At 38.5% G+C, this 17,325-nt stretch overlaps 1 protein-coding gene and 1 long non-coding RNA gene across 3 annotated transcripts in view; one reads left to right on the top strand and one right to left on the bottom strand.

Moving 5' to 3' along the window:
* Positions 1–8,345, top strand: part of si (sucrase-isomaltase) — an 82,743-nt gene extending 74,398 nt beyond the window's left edge. For both annotated transcript variants that reach the window (XM_088078788.1, XM_088078789.1), the window contains exons 46-48: positions 444–493; positions 3,644–3,814; positions 7,971–8,345. In XM_088078788.1, the coding sequence (XP_087934914.1) occupies positions 444–493; positions 3,644–3,814; positions 7,971–8,048 (299 nt within the window). In that variant the 3' untranslated portion in view covers positions 8,049–8,345. The remainder of the gene's footprint in view (positions 1–443; positions 494–3,643; positions 3,815–7,970) is intronic.
* LOC148189338 (uncharacterized) overlaps positions 1–17,325 on the bottom strand; it is a 97,459-nt gene that overhangs the window by 41,130 nt on the left and 39,004 nt on the right. The window lies entirely within an intron of this gene.

The following is a 17,325-nucleotide window of genomic DNA, read 5'->3' as shown; positions in this document are numbered from 1 at the left end:
CACCTTTACAGTTAAGCAGCATAGCTAGTCAATCATTTATTTTACTACCCCAGTTCTCTTATTCGATTATTTAACCAACCACTAATAAGTTGAAATAATGCTGTGTGATGAGTCAATGCATGGATGAGTCTATTAATGACTCAGTACTGTATGGTATTAACTCATCTAGTCACTGTGCCAGTCAGTTTTTTTTTATTTATACATTCAGCTTCTCAATGTTTCATTTACTCATTATTACATGACTCACTCATTCATGCACTTCATCAGGTGATTATTTGTTTTTTTCCATCCAGTCAATCACATCAAACTCACTTATCCATAAAATCCCTCGTTTATTCACTTGAGCACTATCTCTCTGTCATTCATTCAGGTAGTCAAACACCAATTTTCTCTCCCTCTTCATTCCTCTCTGTATGTAATTGACTCCCATTTTCTCTCCTCAGATACAGTTGAGCAAGGACAATATCTGCTGACCTCCTTCACAGTAGCAACGGTAAGTTCAAGGGCCAACCACATGTCACCCTCCCTCTACCCCCCACCCCTGTAATTAAGAGTTAAACATTAAAGGCCTTGTCTTGTTTTTGTCCATTTTGTGATCATTTGTAACAAGATAGGAACAAAAAACAAAGCGGTCCTATCCACCCCTGGGTAACTTTCTCAACCGTTCCAGGATGAGAAGACCTTCTTTGGACTCCTATGCGAGCTACCAGAAAAAATCAGCAAGCTTAAACTAGCACCAAATAATAGGCCAGAAAATGAGCTTTCCACATGTTTTTTTGTACATGGCATAACTAAAAACAGTTTGGTGGAGGAAGAGCAGTAAAAGAGCCAAGAATGAAATTGCATGCTATATATTTCAAAACAGTGAACCAAATGTGAGGAACAGTCAGATGTTCTCCAGTTTGATGTTGGACTTGGAAAGGGTGTGGTTGTCTGAACTAGTTGCTTTCTACAGGACTCCTATGGTCATGAAAAACCTGGAAAAGGAGTTTCATATTTATATTTTACATGCCTGGAAAAGTCATGGAATTACTAAAAATCAGTGAAAGTTTAAGAAAAGTCATGGAATTTTGTCTATATAATGGGATTGTTACAGTAATCTTCCATGGATAACCATTCGCATAATGTAACATATAGTAAAACTTATTTGAGAAGCTGTTGACGTAATGTAGCTCTAGTTTACGTCAGTGTTTGACAAAATTTGTTTAGGATCCCCCATGTTTTGTCTTTCCCTCCTTGTATGTCAGTTAGCTGAAATAACAATCATGTGCAAGTAGTGCAAGAAAAAAAGAGTGTTATGGGTCCTCGAAAAGTCATGGAAATGAAATTTTACCCATGAAAATATGTGGGAACAGTCTCTAACTTGCTAAAAAGGCACTGTCCCTTCTGTCCCCCTTACCTAACTGACCCTGCTCTCCCCTATAAAACCAAATTTATTGCCTTGTTCAATTTTATACCCTTGCAGTCTTGTGCATGTCATGGTGACATTACAATTATTTAACAATTTTAAGAAGGTGGAAAAGGAAAGTAGACACTGTCAGATATATGTTGCAGAGTCAATTTTCAGAATGTTATACTAAATTTAGTATAAAGTTCTGACTGCAACAGTAAGAGTCTTAGGCTTTTTGTTTTGCGCCATCACCAAGTCAACAGCCATAATGAAGTCACAGTGTCATCTTCATCAGGTGCAGGCCTTTTGTTGTGCACACACCCATGCAGTATTTTCATGGCTCAAAAGAGCCATGTTCATGCGGAGGTGGTTGGAGTGGAGCAGCTGTGGTTGTGTTTATGCAGATCACAGTGCCTTTTTGATACTTGTTTTGGCACGAAATTGCACTTACAGTTCTGTCTGCTCAGGCAACCTCTTATCGCAAACACAAATAGCACTTTTGTGGCTTTAGTTGGCATAAGCACAAACACTGATTCCAAAATGACGAAAAAAAAACCTCTTTCTTGTACGTCGCACTTTCCATTTTCACCTAATACAGCTTTAAAGGTGTGTCAAAGTACAGTTTTCAGGATAATTAAAGGTGTGCTGGTCAGATTGATGAGTGATTCTTATCAACAAATGCTTCCTTTAGTAGAATGAATATCTGTAATGTATAAACAATAATATGCACCCTATCTACAACCTCTAATTTGATGAATACCCAATGTTTAAAAGGTCAAATACCTTACCTTTGTTATATAATATTGAGCAAATCAAATGGTAGGACATGGCAAGGGGTCCAACAACAGAAATACACTAGTTTGTGCATAAAAATATCTGCCAGATAAAGCCAGAAACATTGTTCTGTGTGCTTGCAATTGCAAAAAAGGGGTGGTCTCAAGAATATATAATTACTTTGTGACTGAATACCAAAATGGGTACCAAAATTGCGCCATGCAACCTGATCAATACAGCCTCACTTGTGCTCGGGCACTTTGTCTTTTATGTTGAACCATGACATTACCAATCAGTTATAAAAACAGATACATAAAGAAAGAAAACAAACATGAAATTGCCTTTGTTTGCACCTCTGCTGCATCAAACTGGGGCCCTAAAAGTTTGTGTTGTGTGTGGACAAGTCTTAACGGCTAATTTCAGTGAGAAGAGAGTGTTTACCACACCACAGTTTGATCACATTTTGAGTCCGACATGACAGAAACCCCTAATCACTGGGACTAATGGGACTAACCCACCCCTATTTGCTTCTTAGCCAGGGAAAGGCACACAATCACACACAGACACACATTAATGAGCACACGCTTAATCACAAAGACACACATACATATATGCACACATCTACAGTATACACATACCCACATAAAGCAACCATGGCCAAACATCTGTGGCTGTCCTCTGCCTACCATCAGGCTCATTCCAAAGCAATTTCACACAGCGATAAAACAGGCACACTGTCTGACAGCCAAAGGGGGAACAGAGAGAGCGCGAGTGATCGTAAGTGTGTGTGTCTTTGTGTTTGAATGCGCTCTTGTGTGTGCATGTGCATGGTGTATGTGTGAACAGGCAGATGTGAGAAGATGAGGATAAGTTGGGCAATGAGGCCAGTGCTGCCTGGCAGATTAGCAGATCGTATGCCATTTTGGATGGCTATCTGAATGTAGATGTGGGTTTGTGTGTGCGTGTGTTTGTGTGTGTTCCCGTAGCTCCATATGAGTTCTGGACCTTAAGTGTGAGGCCTTTTTTTTTTTTTTTTAAACAAAGTGAGAGCGGTTTAGTCTCTCACAGTTTTCAAGCTGCTGTCAGTACTTTGGTTCATTTATAATCAAGAACCTTAAACATTTGTGTGTGTGTGTGTGTGTGTGTGTGTGTGTGTGCGTGTGTGTGCGCCTAAGCGTGTGTCTCTCATAGCGTAAGCATTATAAAAGCACAGATGTAAAACTATTCAGAAAATCAAACTCTGCCTGCGGACATTATCTCCTAAAAGCAAAGCATGGAGTAAAAATTGCAATACCGTGGACATAAAACCAATGATATGGAGAAAGATACTCAAATGTTAAATCTCACTCAGTAAAGAGATGGAGCACAAAGCAGAATAGATATTACTTTATATAATTCAAGTGCATGATTTCTTGTATCCATTTCTAATAACCCTGTCTTTTTGTTTCAATCTCATTTCTCCAACAATTTCACCACCAGAACACCTTGACCAGTCGCATCGTCCACAATGGCCTGAACCCCACTGACCGGTTGGCCCTGGGTATGGTGAGGGTTTGGGGTGCAGGAAGTGTTCAGATCACAGAAGTGACCCTGACAGACGGGGCTGGAACAGTGCATCCACTGACCCCGCAACACAACCTTGACACACAGGTCAGTAATGTGATAATTAATGTAGTTGTCTAAATATTTATCTGTATTATATTACAAGTCAGTTTAGTGTAAGTTGTATCAATAATAACACAAAGTGACACCCTCAAGTTTTTAAGCTTAGAATTGTGTGTACTTGATGAGTTCCTCCAGGACTTTCCAGGCTGTTTTTCAGATTGTTGCGGCCTAAAATGCCGGATTTCATGGTAGCTTTTTTTTAAAAAAAAAATTGTGATCCATGCTTCATTGTTTATAGGTGTTGTTTTGCAATGAAATTGCGACATCGTAAAAATATTTGCACTACTGTCTCAGAATTGGAGCCTGTAAAAATGCAAATTTATTGTTTTTCATAGAATTCAAATCTTTTTATATCATTATCGATCATATGTTGCTTCAGCTCAACGCAGGGCTGAAGGGCCATACCTGTGGGGTGGTCTCCTTCTGCTTTCTCTGGGCAGTTAGCACAAGCTAACACAGCAGCAGCGACTAACATGACTTGGCTGCTAAACAGTCCTAACAATCTCAAATCTCACACACATTAAAACGGCTTGACTTTAATTAATAACCATTGGGTGACGCTAATCATGTGATGTCAACAGTTAGCACCCTGTCCTTGCATGTGTGTGTCACTCTGTCCCAGCCATGGAGCTCACACTCCCGCAGCAGTAGTCTCATGATAAACAGAGAAAGAGTGAGAGTGAGGGCAAGAGTGGCTGAACGAATCAATACAATTATATTTTTCCTCTTTATAATGTATGCTGACTGGACAAATTTGCAAGGTCACGCAGAATGGACGTAGATTTGCTGAATTTGTGTCAATTGTTGTGATTGCAACATCCTGGAGAGACTACCTTATGCTTCCTGCCATAGTGCACTAGCTTCTTTGTGATAAGCACAATTCAGCAGAATGCTGACCTCATTAAGCAAAGGAAATGGCCTTTGACTGCAAATGGCAATTTCTGGCTGTTTCTGGTTACAGTGTATTTTAGCACATAGTTGCAAATAGAAACTAACTGATAATGTGTGTTGTATCCTATTTATGTGTTTGCTTATGTGTTTCTTATGTGGTAAATTAAACAAATCACATAATATGTAGCTTTAAAGCCAGAGAAAAAACTATTTTACAAGTCACAGAGAAATGCCTCACAGCATTTGTTTAAAATTGACTGCAGACATTGCTATTCAATAACTTTTTTTTGCAAAGTCTTATTCACTGATCATTAATACCATAAACACTAGACTGAGGCATCCACTGTCAAGGATGGGAAACTTTGATGGTAATGGAACCAAATTAACCTATGTGTATACCATCACATATATTCAGTTGCATACTACAAATTGCACTAATTACATTTCTGCTCTAATAACCCCAAAATAGACATATTAATCACTGTCTAACATGCATACAGTCAGTGCCATGGCATTCAATAGTAGCTCAGGGAGCCTCTTTCATCTTAACATGCACACAATTCATAAACACACCCCTGCCTTCATGTTGATTGAGCATTTCCCTGCCAGTCAAAAAGTGTAACCACAACAAACAGAAAGACAAAACCTCAGGTTCACAACCCAACCCCTGCTGTGCAGCACTTTGTCATCTAATAGCTGTAATCATCTCTGCCTTCCCCCTGACACTGTTGTTTTGTAATGAACACAGAGCTGAAGACTTGACTCAGGACAGCGATTTTTTAAAGCTGCTCATGTAAAATGATTGTCATTTCCTCTTGCTCAATCCATCATCTGCTCCAATGGTTCAGCGGAAAAGAAATGTGATAGAGAATCAGGAGGAACTGTGTACACAAGGCCAAGCCATATGTCCTATTATTATGCTATGTGGTGATTCATTTGATCAAGAGTGCCATTTTCAGTGACGATTGTGGGAACAGGACACTGACATTTTGTCATTTCTTTACAACCAAGGATTTTTCCTACAGTACCTGTGAGTGAATCTCCCGTGTTAGGAGGTCAGAGGGTCGAGATCAACAACATTGTCCAGCTAGAGGGGATTCAGTCTTTTACATAAGGACACTTCAATAAGATGATGGTTATCAAAAGAGGGCTTCAAAAGAGGTCATCTAACTTAATAATAGCTTTTTCAATCACTAGGTCAGGTCACAGTGATGGTAGGTATAAGAATGAAAAAGGGAAATACCACCGGCACTCATGAGACATGAGGCAATAATGGACACAAATATCGGGACCATCAAGGTCATTTTTAACCAATTCAATGTTTCACATCAGCTGTCACACAGGTGTTTTACTGACATAGGTTTCATACACAGCAACGCATAGTGCAACTGTTGTTGACTCTACAACTCTCTGCCTTTCCTCCACTCTGCACCCTGCCTGTTAGGAAACAGCACATGCCATAAATGACCGCAAAACGCTGTGTTTATTTTTGTTATTCATCAAACTTGTGAGCACTCGTTTCAGCTAAGTGTGAGAGTGTGTTATCTTGGAGAATAGAAGAAGAAAAAAAAACTTGATTGGGACATCCCTTGTAAGTAGGGTGTATGGGTATCCTACAGTAATACTTACAAGTGTTTGGGATGGATGATACATGGGTCAAAGATGTGAGTGTATGATACAGCAGACAAAAGGAAAGATGAGGCCAAGTTTAAGAAGATAGCACGTGTTCCCTCTCCTCATTTGGCCTGTGATAAAATATTCCTGTCGAGGTTGTGTACTGTACTCAGTGCACTTATCGGGAGCATGAAAATGATAGCTACAGCAGCTCCATAAATAATCATAGGTGAAAAGCCCGGAAGCCTTTGATTTATACTGTTCTTGGAGAAGACGGACAGGGAGAGGAAAGAAGAGACGGCAAGAATTGCAGATGAAGAAAGTCAGAATGACGGAGGGATTTTTGGAGTGAGTGTGTGTGTGTGTGTGTGTGTGTGTGTGTGTGTGTGTGTGTGTGTGTCTATGTGTGCGTGTGTGTTGGAGATGCAAGGATGGGTAAAGAATAATGAAAAGACAGAAAGACAGTCCATCTTTGGAAAGGAGAGAAGCAAGGACAGAGTGGTGGAGACAGAGAGAGGGAAAGAATGCATCACAGGAAACAGATGGAGAGAGGAGTAGAGAGGTGAAAGAGATAAACAGAAAGAATGAAAGCTGGGTGGAGGGAAGGAGGAAGGGCAAAGAGAAAGGAGAGAAAGGGAATGAGGATGACACAGTATGCGCATGGTAATAAGTGGTATTTCAGTGTGAGACAATCCATTCATCTCCTTAAGTATTGTCTGATGGGGTAACAACTTGAAAGAAGCAGTAAGCAGCTGGCACTGTGTCATTTAAATACAGTGAGGTGGGAAAGCTATTTCTGTCTGGTACAGGAGGTTTTATTCTGAATCTTTTCATATTGTCATTTACAATATATCATTGCATGTACAAGCTCAGGCTTGTGTAACTTTACTTGGGACCCATGCTGTTTATATGATATGAATGAAATGGGATTCTTTGCCTTTAAACCATACAAGGTATAGAAAAAAAGACAAGAGCAATATATTGTACATTTCCATACATTTTTTTCCACATTTGGTATACTTATCTTCTAACAAAAAAGGAGCAAATTGTGCATGCATCCATTATCTGTGCTGGCTTATGTTGTGCAGGGTTGCAGGGAGGTTAGTTTATGCAAAATTAATTGGGTGAAAGGCAGAGTGCTACCTGGACAGGCCACAAGTATATCACAAGCTAACATGTAAAGTGTATAGACAGGCAATTATTCACACTAACATTCACACATACGGGCAATTTATGGTCACCCAACTTGCATGTCTTGGGATCTGGGTCAATATATGTAGCAAACCGTAAACTCAAAAAATCACTTTAACTCTTTTCTATGTTCAGAATGTTTCACTTATCTCTTGCACATACATTTTTTACATACATTACTTATATATAACCTTTACAGCAGCATAAATCCAAGAAACAGAAGTAAAACCGATGTGACAAGATGCTATAGGTTTATAGTGAAGACTCTCTCTCTCTCTCTCTCTCTGTTAATTGTATTTTTTTTTCTGTCTTTCAGATGATGGCATGCTCTTCATAATGTGTAGATTGAAATGTATCTGTAAAATACAATAGATGAGGAAATACTGACATTGGTTTTAAAAAACATTCATGCTTAAAAATCTACTCCCCTTTCTTGTGTCCTTAGGAGCTGATTATAGATGCTACATCCAAGTCTGTTCATGTGGATCAGAGTTTCACCATCACATGGAGGACGAGCGTCTGATCAACAGAGTACAGTTTTTGAGTTTGATTGCTAAATAATTATCATACTTGTATATAATGGCCCATTGTGATACAAAGTAAACACAATGTCATTTGAACAAATTATCACCTTCATGTACTCCATTGATAAGCTGACCTGTAAATGTTATTTTTTGGTTGTATTTCACAACCTGACTAAAACTTTTTCTTTCACTTTGATGTTCCATCCAAACCTTCATTGACATTACATTACATTGAATACAGGAAGAAATAATGCCAAAAGATGACATGTTTTACAATAAATTCCTTTGGATCGTAACTGTTTAGTGTTTCAATACCCACAGTACGGAGCTTCAAATTATTAAGTGCTTGGAACTGAACAAATTATGCATGAGTACAATGTTGGCTGTCTTGATTTTTCTGCGGCAGTGATAGTTGTGGCCAGAGGCAATATGTTTTGGGGTTGTCCGACCCAATCTCAAGAACACCTTTAGGGAAGTTCTTCCAATTTAGCACAAACGTCCACTTTGAGTGAAGGATTAACTGATTAGAATTTAGGGGTCCAAATCAAGGTCACTGTGACCTTGCATCCTTCTCATTGACATGAACATTTGAATCTCAACAACATCTTGAGGGAATTTTTTTATCAAGTTTGATGCAAATTACAACAAGGACTCAATGACAATTACTTGGAATTTTGTGTTCAAAGGTCACTGTAACCTTGCACCTGTCTCAGTCATGTGAAGGCGATATCTCAAGAAAGCATTGAGTTAACTAAAATTTGGCACAAACACCAACTTGGACTCAAAAATGTACAATGAAATCACTCTGATTTGCAGTTCAGCTCAGTGCACAAGAAGAAAAAAACAAGTGAGGAAAGCACACAAACGACTGATTTAAGAGGGCATGAAACTGAAACTAACTTGCTCTATATTTTTTGTATGATGAGCAGGGAAAAATATTATCCAAATGCAGTTATTGTGACATTATCTGTTTTCTAAAAGGAGGAAAGACATGTTAACCTCATTTGTATCCACAACACATTACCTGCAGAGTGAGTAATTTTATGAAATTGTTCTGGCCCTTACCTCACCACACAGAAGCATCAGTAGGCAACCAACTGCTGTGCAAAATGAGCGAGCAGGTGTTTATAATAAAATGACAGACAGCCAGAGCTAATGACTGGTGGAAGAAAACACATTCAATATCTCAAAAAGTCTGCTTTTGATAATTTGGAAATACTTTGATTTCAAGAGACACATGATGCCATGGCTGATTCCCTGCAGCACACCAGTCACCAACAGAGTAAGAACAATTAAAACGGAATTATTATGTGGAGCTTAAATTTTTAAACACATTTAGTGTCATTGGCATGGTTCAGTGGGTGGGCACCTGTGTTACCTCACTGTTGCACATATGCATGCATCCGGTCATGTATGGGTGTGCCAGGAACTAGACGCTAATTATAGCTCTCACCTGCAGCGAGCTGTCTACCTGTGCTTTGTCTCATCCCATTACTTTCCCATATAATGATGCAGTCATCCATTATTCAGCCTGCAGTAAATGTAATGATATCAATTTAGCCATGGGCACCTCAAATTGATTTCCACTCTAATCGCCACTGCACGCATTGGAACATCCGGGGGGGCGGGGGGGTTGGGGGGGTTCATGCTGAATGTGGGTATGTGTGTGTCTATCTGCATTTCTGTTGTGGCACTCCCAAAAAGTTTTCATGTTTGATGATTCATTTCAGCCCCTGTCTTCAAGTAATATGTGATCTAAAAAAAAAAAAGTTCTCTGTTTTGACTTTAGAAAAGAAAGTCAGCCACCCACGAGTGCCAGCAGGACTAATTGAGCAGGTGATCTGTCTCGGCATTTTCCCTTCATAATGCTGCCCATGGAAGAAATCGAAGAGAAGAGAAGAGAAAACTCTGAAACAATATTTTATCTGCTTTCAACATCCCTACACAAGTGGTTTCTGGTTTAATCAATTGTTAGAAAAAAAACAATATTACATCTCTAATCTTGCTGGGGAAAGGAACTTGATAATGAATGCCTCCTGCTATTATCATCATATGACATTTTTTGTGTGAATATATGTATTTTTCTGTCAAAAACATGTAAACTACCTTGACAGACTATACCACAGGGCAGTCAAATCTGGCATTCTTTTTGACATAAAGAGGACTAACATGCTCTGATGTGTTTTGGCTCAATTGTTCTAAAAAACAAATGTGTCTTTATGCATGAATTAGTGTCTAAATATATGAGTGTAGTCTGGAGCCTATTACAAAAACTAACCTGTGTTAGTTGCAGTATTTAAGATTGTATATGTTACAAGCTAGACAACAGCAAACATATCATAAAGGGAAACTCAGTATACCTAGAAAAAACAGGACTTATGTATACAGACAGAAATGCATGACTGATATTAACGGTGCAGTGTGTAATGCCTGCTCACATGCTGACTGCATTTTACTGGTCTACTACTGGGCCAATACAGTCTAAATTTACAGTAATCAGTTAACCAATGCCAGGGCAAGTATAATAAAAATTTGACCGCTTAAACTCTGAGAGCCAGTCAACATAAAAATGCTATTTGTTAATGTTCGCGTGTGGCACTGACCTATAGCTTACATTATAGCTTTCGAGTTTTACAATCCTTAAAGCTATATCTGGTAACTTTTATGAAAATAACTATCATCATGTCATATTTGCTTAAAATGTCACTATATTCTGAAAGAAGTATATGAGACAGAAAATGTATTAAAAAATCCCCCCCTATACTACCTACTTCCTCTAATGGCCTCATTAGAGGCTGTAGCATCTACAGCAGCACCCCAAAAAAACAAAAAAGGGTTACAAACAGAGACCAGGAGTCTAACACAGCTGTCAATCATGTCAATTACTACTCACACGCGGTCAGACTGTCAAACTAGGTCTTGTTGATCAAATATGAATCAAGATTCTGTTAATGCCTTGCCTATATGATGCCTGAAATGTTTTTAGAAAAAATATTTAAGGGTAGTGTTTAGCTGTAAAATAAGAATGTTTGTGATCTGGCTGGTAGGTGTTATTTTGTTATAGTGCAACTGCCTCCAACATGACATAACAAACTTTTGTTTTTAGCTAAACACCTCAAACGTTTGGAGGTGAGAAATAGGTGATGCAATGACAGACTCCTGATTTGATCTGCACTGCCTAGTTTGACACTTGACCACAATTCAAATGCAGTGATTGATATGATTAACAGCTGACTCCTCGTCTCTGATTGGTCATTTTGTTTATGTACGGTATACCATTAGAAGCCCTATAAAGGCAATGGAGTAGGCAGAGGAGTATGCTTGTTTTTTTCCCAGATTATCTAATTTAGTATATAATGCCAGTTTGAACAAATATGACAAAAGTTATCTTTTTATAAAACTTTACAACTACAAAGAAACCTTGCGAGTTAAGCATCAAACCTCATCTCTTTACTCACCAAAAGCTGTTTCCAGCCTCTGAAAGCCGCTCCAATGTTTACTCTTGTTTTGCTTCTTTTCTTTGCTGCTGCACATGGTATTTTGGTGGGAGTGGGTGGTTGGGGTGGTTTTAAAGGTCACTTGCCAAGAGCTTCAGCCATCTTTGTGTTTACTGTGCCACTAACCGGGGGGGCTGTACCTTCAATGTGATTGACATGTCCTTGGGGCAGCTCTATGTTGTCCCTTACAGGCTCAAAGCTACAGTGACTCACTATCACCTCTTGAGGTACAAGTATTACAAAACAGGGTGGGCTAACTCTTTAGCACGCTAATTTTCTTAAATTATCTTTGCAACAAAATACATAGACTTCTTTGACATTACATCAAAACATTTACCTTTTAACATTGTTGATAACGCTAGTTAATTCTTTTAATGTTTTAAACTAAATATCTGGCCATATCTTACACATTATACCTTTAAACCTGGATCTAAAGCATAATCTTTCTATGACTGTTGAGTTCATTGATGAGATTGATGAGTTCTTCAAAGTAATACATAAAAATATGTTCCCTTCTTTCCACACGGTGAAATAATGTGGCCCAACATTTTTCACAGAAAGTCTCATTTATATCTTATTGTCCATAGATCAATGTGTTTTTCTCTGACTTTCTCAAAGAGAACCCATCTTACCAGACAACATGCTTTTAAATGAGCTGCAGTAACAATGTGTCTTTGTTACTGGGGTGACTGACAGATACAAGTGTGTCACAGATGAAGGGGGAAACAAAGAGATAAAACAACATGAGAGAAAAAGGGAAAACACTTTGACAACTTCAAAGACTGTCAGATGTGATGGGAGTGTGTGTATGTGTGTGTGCACATGAAAATGTGTTAATGTGCTGATATATACTTGTGTATGCTTGTGCATGTTAGTGTGTATGAGTTATTACTTGTCTTGGTACATGTGCCCTTACGAAGAACTGTGAGCAGCCGTGCAAAATTAATGTCACCTTTATGTGGTTACAAGTATAAACTGAGTTGATGAAACATCGGGTGATTGTTGGTTCTGTGCATCAGTGCTTATGTAATAGTCATATAGCTGCTACCTGCATAAATTCTGCATTTCAATATTCTTACATTAAAGGACAGGTTGCATTTTGGAAAGAAGTGTCAAGAGTGAGCAAAAAACTCCTAACAGCACCCTTACCCTGCGACATAGGTAAGAAATAAATTACGCAAATATCATGTCGTTAACACAGCGACTGTCCCGAGCCCAAAAAGAACCCTACCCGACCAGATACTCAATTTTCACCATTGACACACATCCACCTCTCACTAACACATAAACACACTCAGTGTAAAAACTGTTTGTCATGTGTCATGCCATGCTTTAGCTATGCAATGTCCCTTTCACCTCCACTAATCTGCTGCTCAATTAGGGCAGTCATGCACACCACCAAGTCAGACATACCCTCCCAATGGGAGCCTGCGATGCTAACTATTGTTGCTGCACTGCATTAAAGGTGAATCCCGAAGTAGATCAAGAACAAAATGAAAATCTTCCCCAAACCCTTAGATTATAAAGACAAAAGAAATAAAGAGTAACCTCAGGGAGAACCTCAAAGAGAAACTCCCCTTTTTGAGAGCTGGGGGTGTGAAGAGAACCATAGGTGAAAAAAAAAAAATCTTTTCAAAGAAATCTTTAAAATCGTTAACTTATTTTGTAATTTGCACCACTTTTGCTGATTTATGTCTGCCATTCCTTGGCACTGTCATCCCATTCTTTCATTTCATTCTTATTTGTCAGACTGACTTTGAAGTAAACAGGTTTTTGTGGTTTGTTTTTTTGTTTTTTGCCTTTTACCTCCTCCACTATCACACATGAATATCTGGCTGACATGCCACTTTTCTCCTTTTGTTATACCATCTAAGTTGCAGATGAAGATCTTGCACAGAAATATAATGACAGAATTAAGACACCTTCATCTGTTTTTGTTTGCACTTTTTCCACTCCACTGCTTGATTCAAGGCTAGTTAAAGCGCATTGAGATTAATGATATTTCACACGGGCGACTGCTAGCGGGTTGTTGTGATATTATTATACATAAATTATTGACATTACCCAACACTAATAATATGATTGACTGTATAAACTGAGAGCATCAAAGCAAAGACAATTGTGCATCAGACATAGTTAATTAAAAACATGACAGTAAACCATCTAAGGGGAACTTTTGAGACAAAAGGCTGATACAAAGGTGCGACAGTGGTTCAGATGACAAACGATTTTCATTCAGATCAGCATCAAAAGGCAAAAAAAAGGAGAATAAATCTACAGAGAGTACTAGACAGCCATTTTATTTTAGAGTGAATGACTGTAATTAATAAATGCCATTAAAACACATCTGTCGACACTCGCGCTATCCCTTCAGGTGGCATGGCAATCATAATTGAGACGATCACCATCATCATCATGATCATCGCTGTCATCACTCTTAAAATGTCTCAGTTAAGAAGAGAACTTCCCCCACAAGAAACAAGCAAAAGAAAATGTCTTGAAATCTTGAGAAGCGCTGGAGTTAAAAAGGAATTTCTGTTGTATTTGGTAAAATTAGTACATCATTATTTCCTGTATCTTCGACCTTGTTATTTAGGTATCTAACAAAAGCTTGATTTTAAATGACTGACTTGCTAAAAGTTAGTAATTCTGGCTAGGTGACTTTGCCTCGAGGGTGAACATGAGACCAAGTGTTTCTGTTTGCTTTGGAATTACTTAGCAACCAATTACGCACAAAGCTTACAATAAGCCTTAGGTGGCGTCAAATCAACAAAACAATGGATCAGATGTTTGCCATGTTAGGCCTTAATTGCTGCAAAGGATGGTGAAACTGCAAGGATGCTTATGAGTCAGTGCAAAGTGAAAAAGATAAAGCGAACCCCCCAAAAAAGGATATATATACCCTGTATATATATAAGTATATATATATATATATATATATATATATATATATATATATATATATATATATATATATATAATTTTATGATTTTTAAAAAATATAAATACATTTTTTTTTCTGGATAGAGCATTGAAGGGGAAAAAAAGACATCTTTCTGGCATACGGCAGATTGTGGATTAAGCACCAAAGGATGGCCACACGCACACATCTTTGCAAATCACATCAAATGGCACAACGGCACACCCACGCACTTACACACTAACAGAAACATTCCTTACAAATCAAATCAAAAACAGAGCACGCATGGAGGAATAGCGCTTTGCCAATTGGCCAGACCATCCACGCAGAAAAGGATTTAAATATCACTGGAAATGGGGCCAGTGTGATTGCATCACTTCCGGTTCAGCAGAGCTAGTCAAATGCCTCTGGTGGCCAAGTAATTCAATACACAAGATATTATACGTAAGGTCACAACTCACGCTGTGTGTGATCACCAGCAAACTGAAGATTCAAATCAAGCTTGCCCAGTGGTATCGCTCAGGGTATATGCATTTCTACTAAACACATTCTCCCCTTGAACGCTCAAACATCAGCTTAATTACATACAAAATATATAAAGGCTCAAACTTACTTCCCTGAACTCCTGAATTATAATTTTGTGCATGAGCTTGCCTCATCTGAATATGAGAGAGAACATGTGACAGCTGCTCCCTGTAGCTGTCAGCTAATAAATAGGAGACAAGAAAGAAGAAGACCAACAAACAAATGAATAATCCCTGCTCATTATGTATGCAGAGTGGGCGGTGAAATCTGTTTATTTTGGGTTTGCCTCCATTTTTTTTCTTTTAGTCACAGCACCACAAACGAAACAAGGGGACTGAAGCATTCATCTCTAGCTCCACTGTAGATTACAATCACCCCCAGAAAATGACACACACATGATTCATTCACACACTTCACACACTTGTGTGGGCTCAGGCTAATGAACGTTTACAGCACAAGTCAAAAGTGTACCAAAGCTCTGCAGCTGTGATGTATAGTAGTAATCGCAAAGCTAAGACGAGAAAGTGTTTTATCTAGTTTGTGGATAAATGTTGCCATGACAACACACATTGCGCCTGACTGACATTTACAAAGGACACGCTGGGATTGCTCTCCTCATTTTCAGTCTGAACATATGACGTACACACACATATAGGCTGGTAAATACCAATAGTGCATGTAAAGTGCAATGACAGGCTAAAAATGTAAGCGTGAATATTGATCAGTATTAGCGCAACTTGTTACTCTTCCAGAGGCAATCAATTCAACAGAGAACTGATGTTTTCACCTCAGTTTAACAACTCTTTGATTACAAAGACGACTGAAACAGAGAAAAGAGAAGGACAGAAGAAGAGCCAGAAATTCCAGCAACCATATAAGTTAAATCAAATGTCAAAGAGATTCATATGGGCCGAAAGTTGCATTCTTCCCTGGGATCACATCAAGAAAACAGAAAATGTATAGTTACATTTAGTAATGTCAAAAACTTGTGATAAGTACCTAACGCAGCCTGCTGTAAGTGCACCTGTTTCAGAGTGATAAAGTATTAATGGTATAACTGAAAAAACAAAACTACAGTGGACAATACAACTACAACAAAAATATGTACTTATTCCAAAACAAGTACTTCAAAGATATAGAGTAAGAATGCAAACCACATGGTTGATTTATATTTAAAATCTAAGCCTACAGTTGGCATGCTGGTCAACAGCATGCTTACTGGGTAATTGGAAGTGGAACTGGAAGAGTCCGCAAAAGCTAGATACACAGGAAAGCTACTGTTTTCCCAACTCTCGAAGCCAAGAGAATCTTTGATTTTAATTTCAATTCGACAAAAAAAAAAAAAAATAACAACAACACAAAAAACACAGAAAAGGTGTTACCTACAGCAAAAAGCTGTAAAAGTAGTCTCCTCGTAAAAGTTTCTTGCCCTGACTGACACTTGGCTCTCTGAACTGGCCTTTTTTCAGTGCTCCAATGATGTGGTGAAGCATCAACCAATCATATGTTTTTGCATTTCGCTGCAGTGCTGTGTTATTTAGTTTAGTTAGCTGACACTATGCTTACTTTGTATGCTTTGCAGTGCACATGGGAGGCAATGGGGTAATGAAATGTGGTATTAAAATGGAGCTCAGACATTCAAAAGCATAAATATTTGTATGACTAAATACAAACTTTGAAACATGATCAGTCAAGATGCTTTGGGGCAATTAGCGGACTCACACAAGCCCATGATGACATAATGCATTAACAAGCGCTTGAGCAACGCTTTCGCAGACAGTCAGCGATAATGTGGCTTATCACCTTCTTGCTGTGTTGCTCGTATTGCGAACACAGCATAAGTATTACTGTACACATGGAGTTGGCTAATGTTCACATTGTAGGTACAGTTATAGGCCACTGTGCCCTTGTTTGACTTCCTGGTGGTCAAAGCTATAAGGTACTGGCATTAGTCTGGGTTAAATTTACTACCTTGATGAGCAAACAGACAACAGCTTGTTGGATTACCAGTGCCATGCAATGTTTATCAACCATATAATGTCAGACGCTGACTGCACTACAGTCCATTCTCTCTGTACAGGGCAGTGCACCACACACCTGTAACTGATATTAAACTCAAAGGATTAAGGGAAAGAAACCACAGCACACTGTTTGGCTGTCACACTGTGTGGCCTCCATCTTTTCCCTCATATTTTTGATTGGTTTAATTACCAGTTCCCCAAATATAGAATGTATAAACATGTAGATTTAAATAAAAATAAAATAATAACAATAAAAAGTTATTTTTTTTAAAGAATTTCAAGACAACACAGAAAGTCAAACTAAACACTAAGC

The sequence above is a fragment of the Plectropomus leopardus genome, chromosome 6 (genome assembly GCF_026936395.1).
Source record: "Plectropomus leopardus strain MGB_pleo_1.0 chromosome 6, ASM2693639v1, whole genome shotgun sequence".
Classification (NCBI taxonomy): Eukaryota; Metazoa; Chordata; class Actinopteri; order Perciformes; family Serranidae; genus Plectropomus; species Plectropomus leopardus.
The sequence above is the reverse complement of the archived record's forward strand: the minus strand, read 5'-3'. Positions and strand labels throughout refer to the sequence as shown.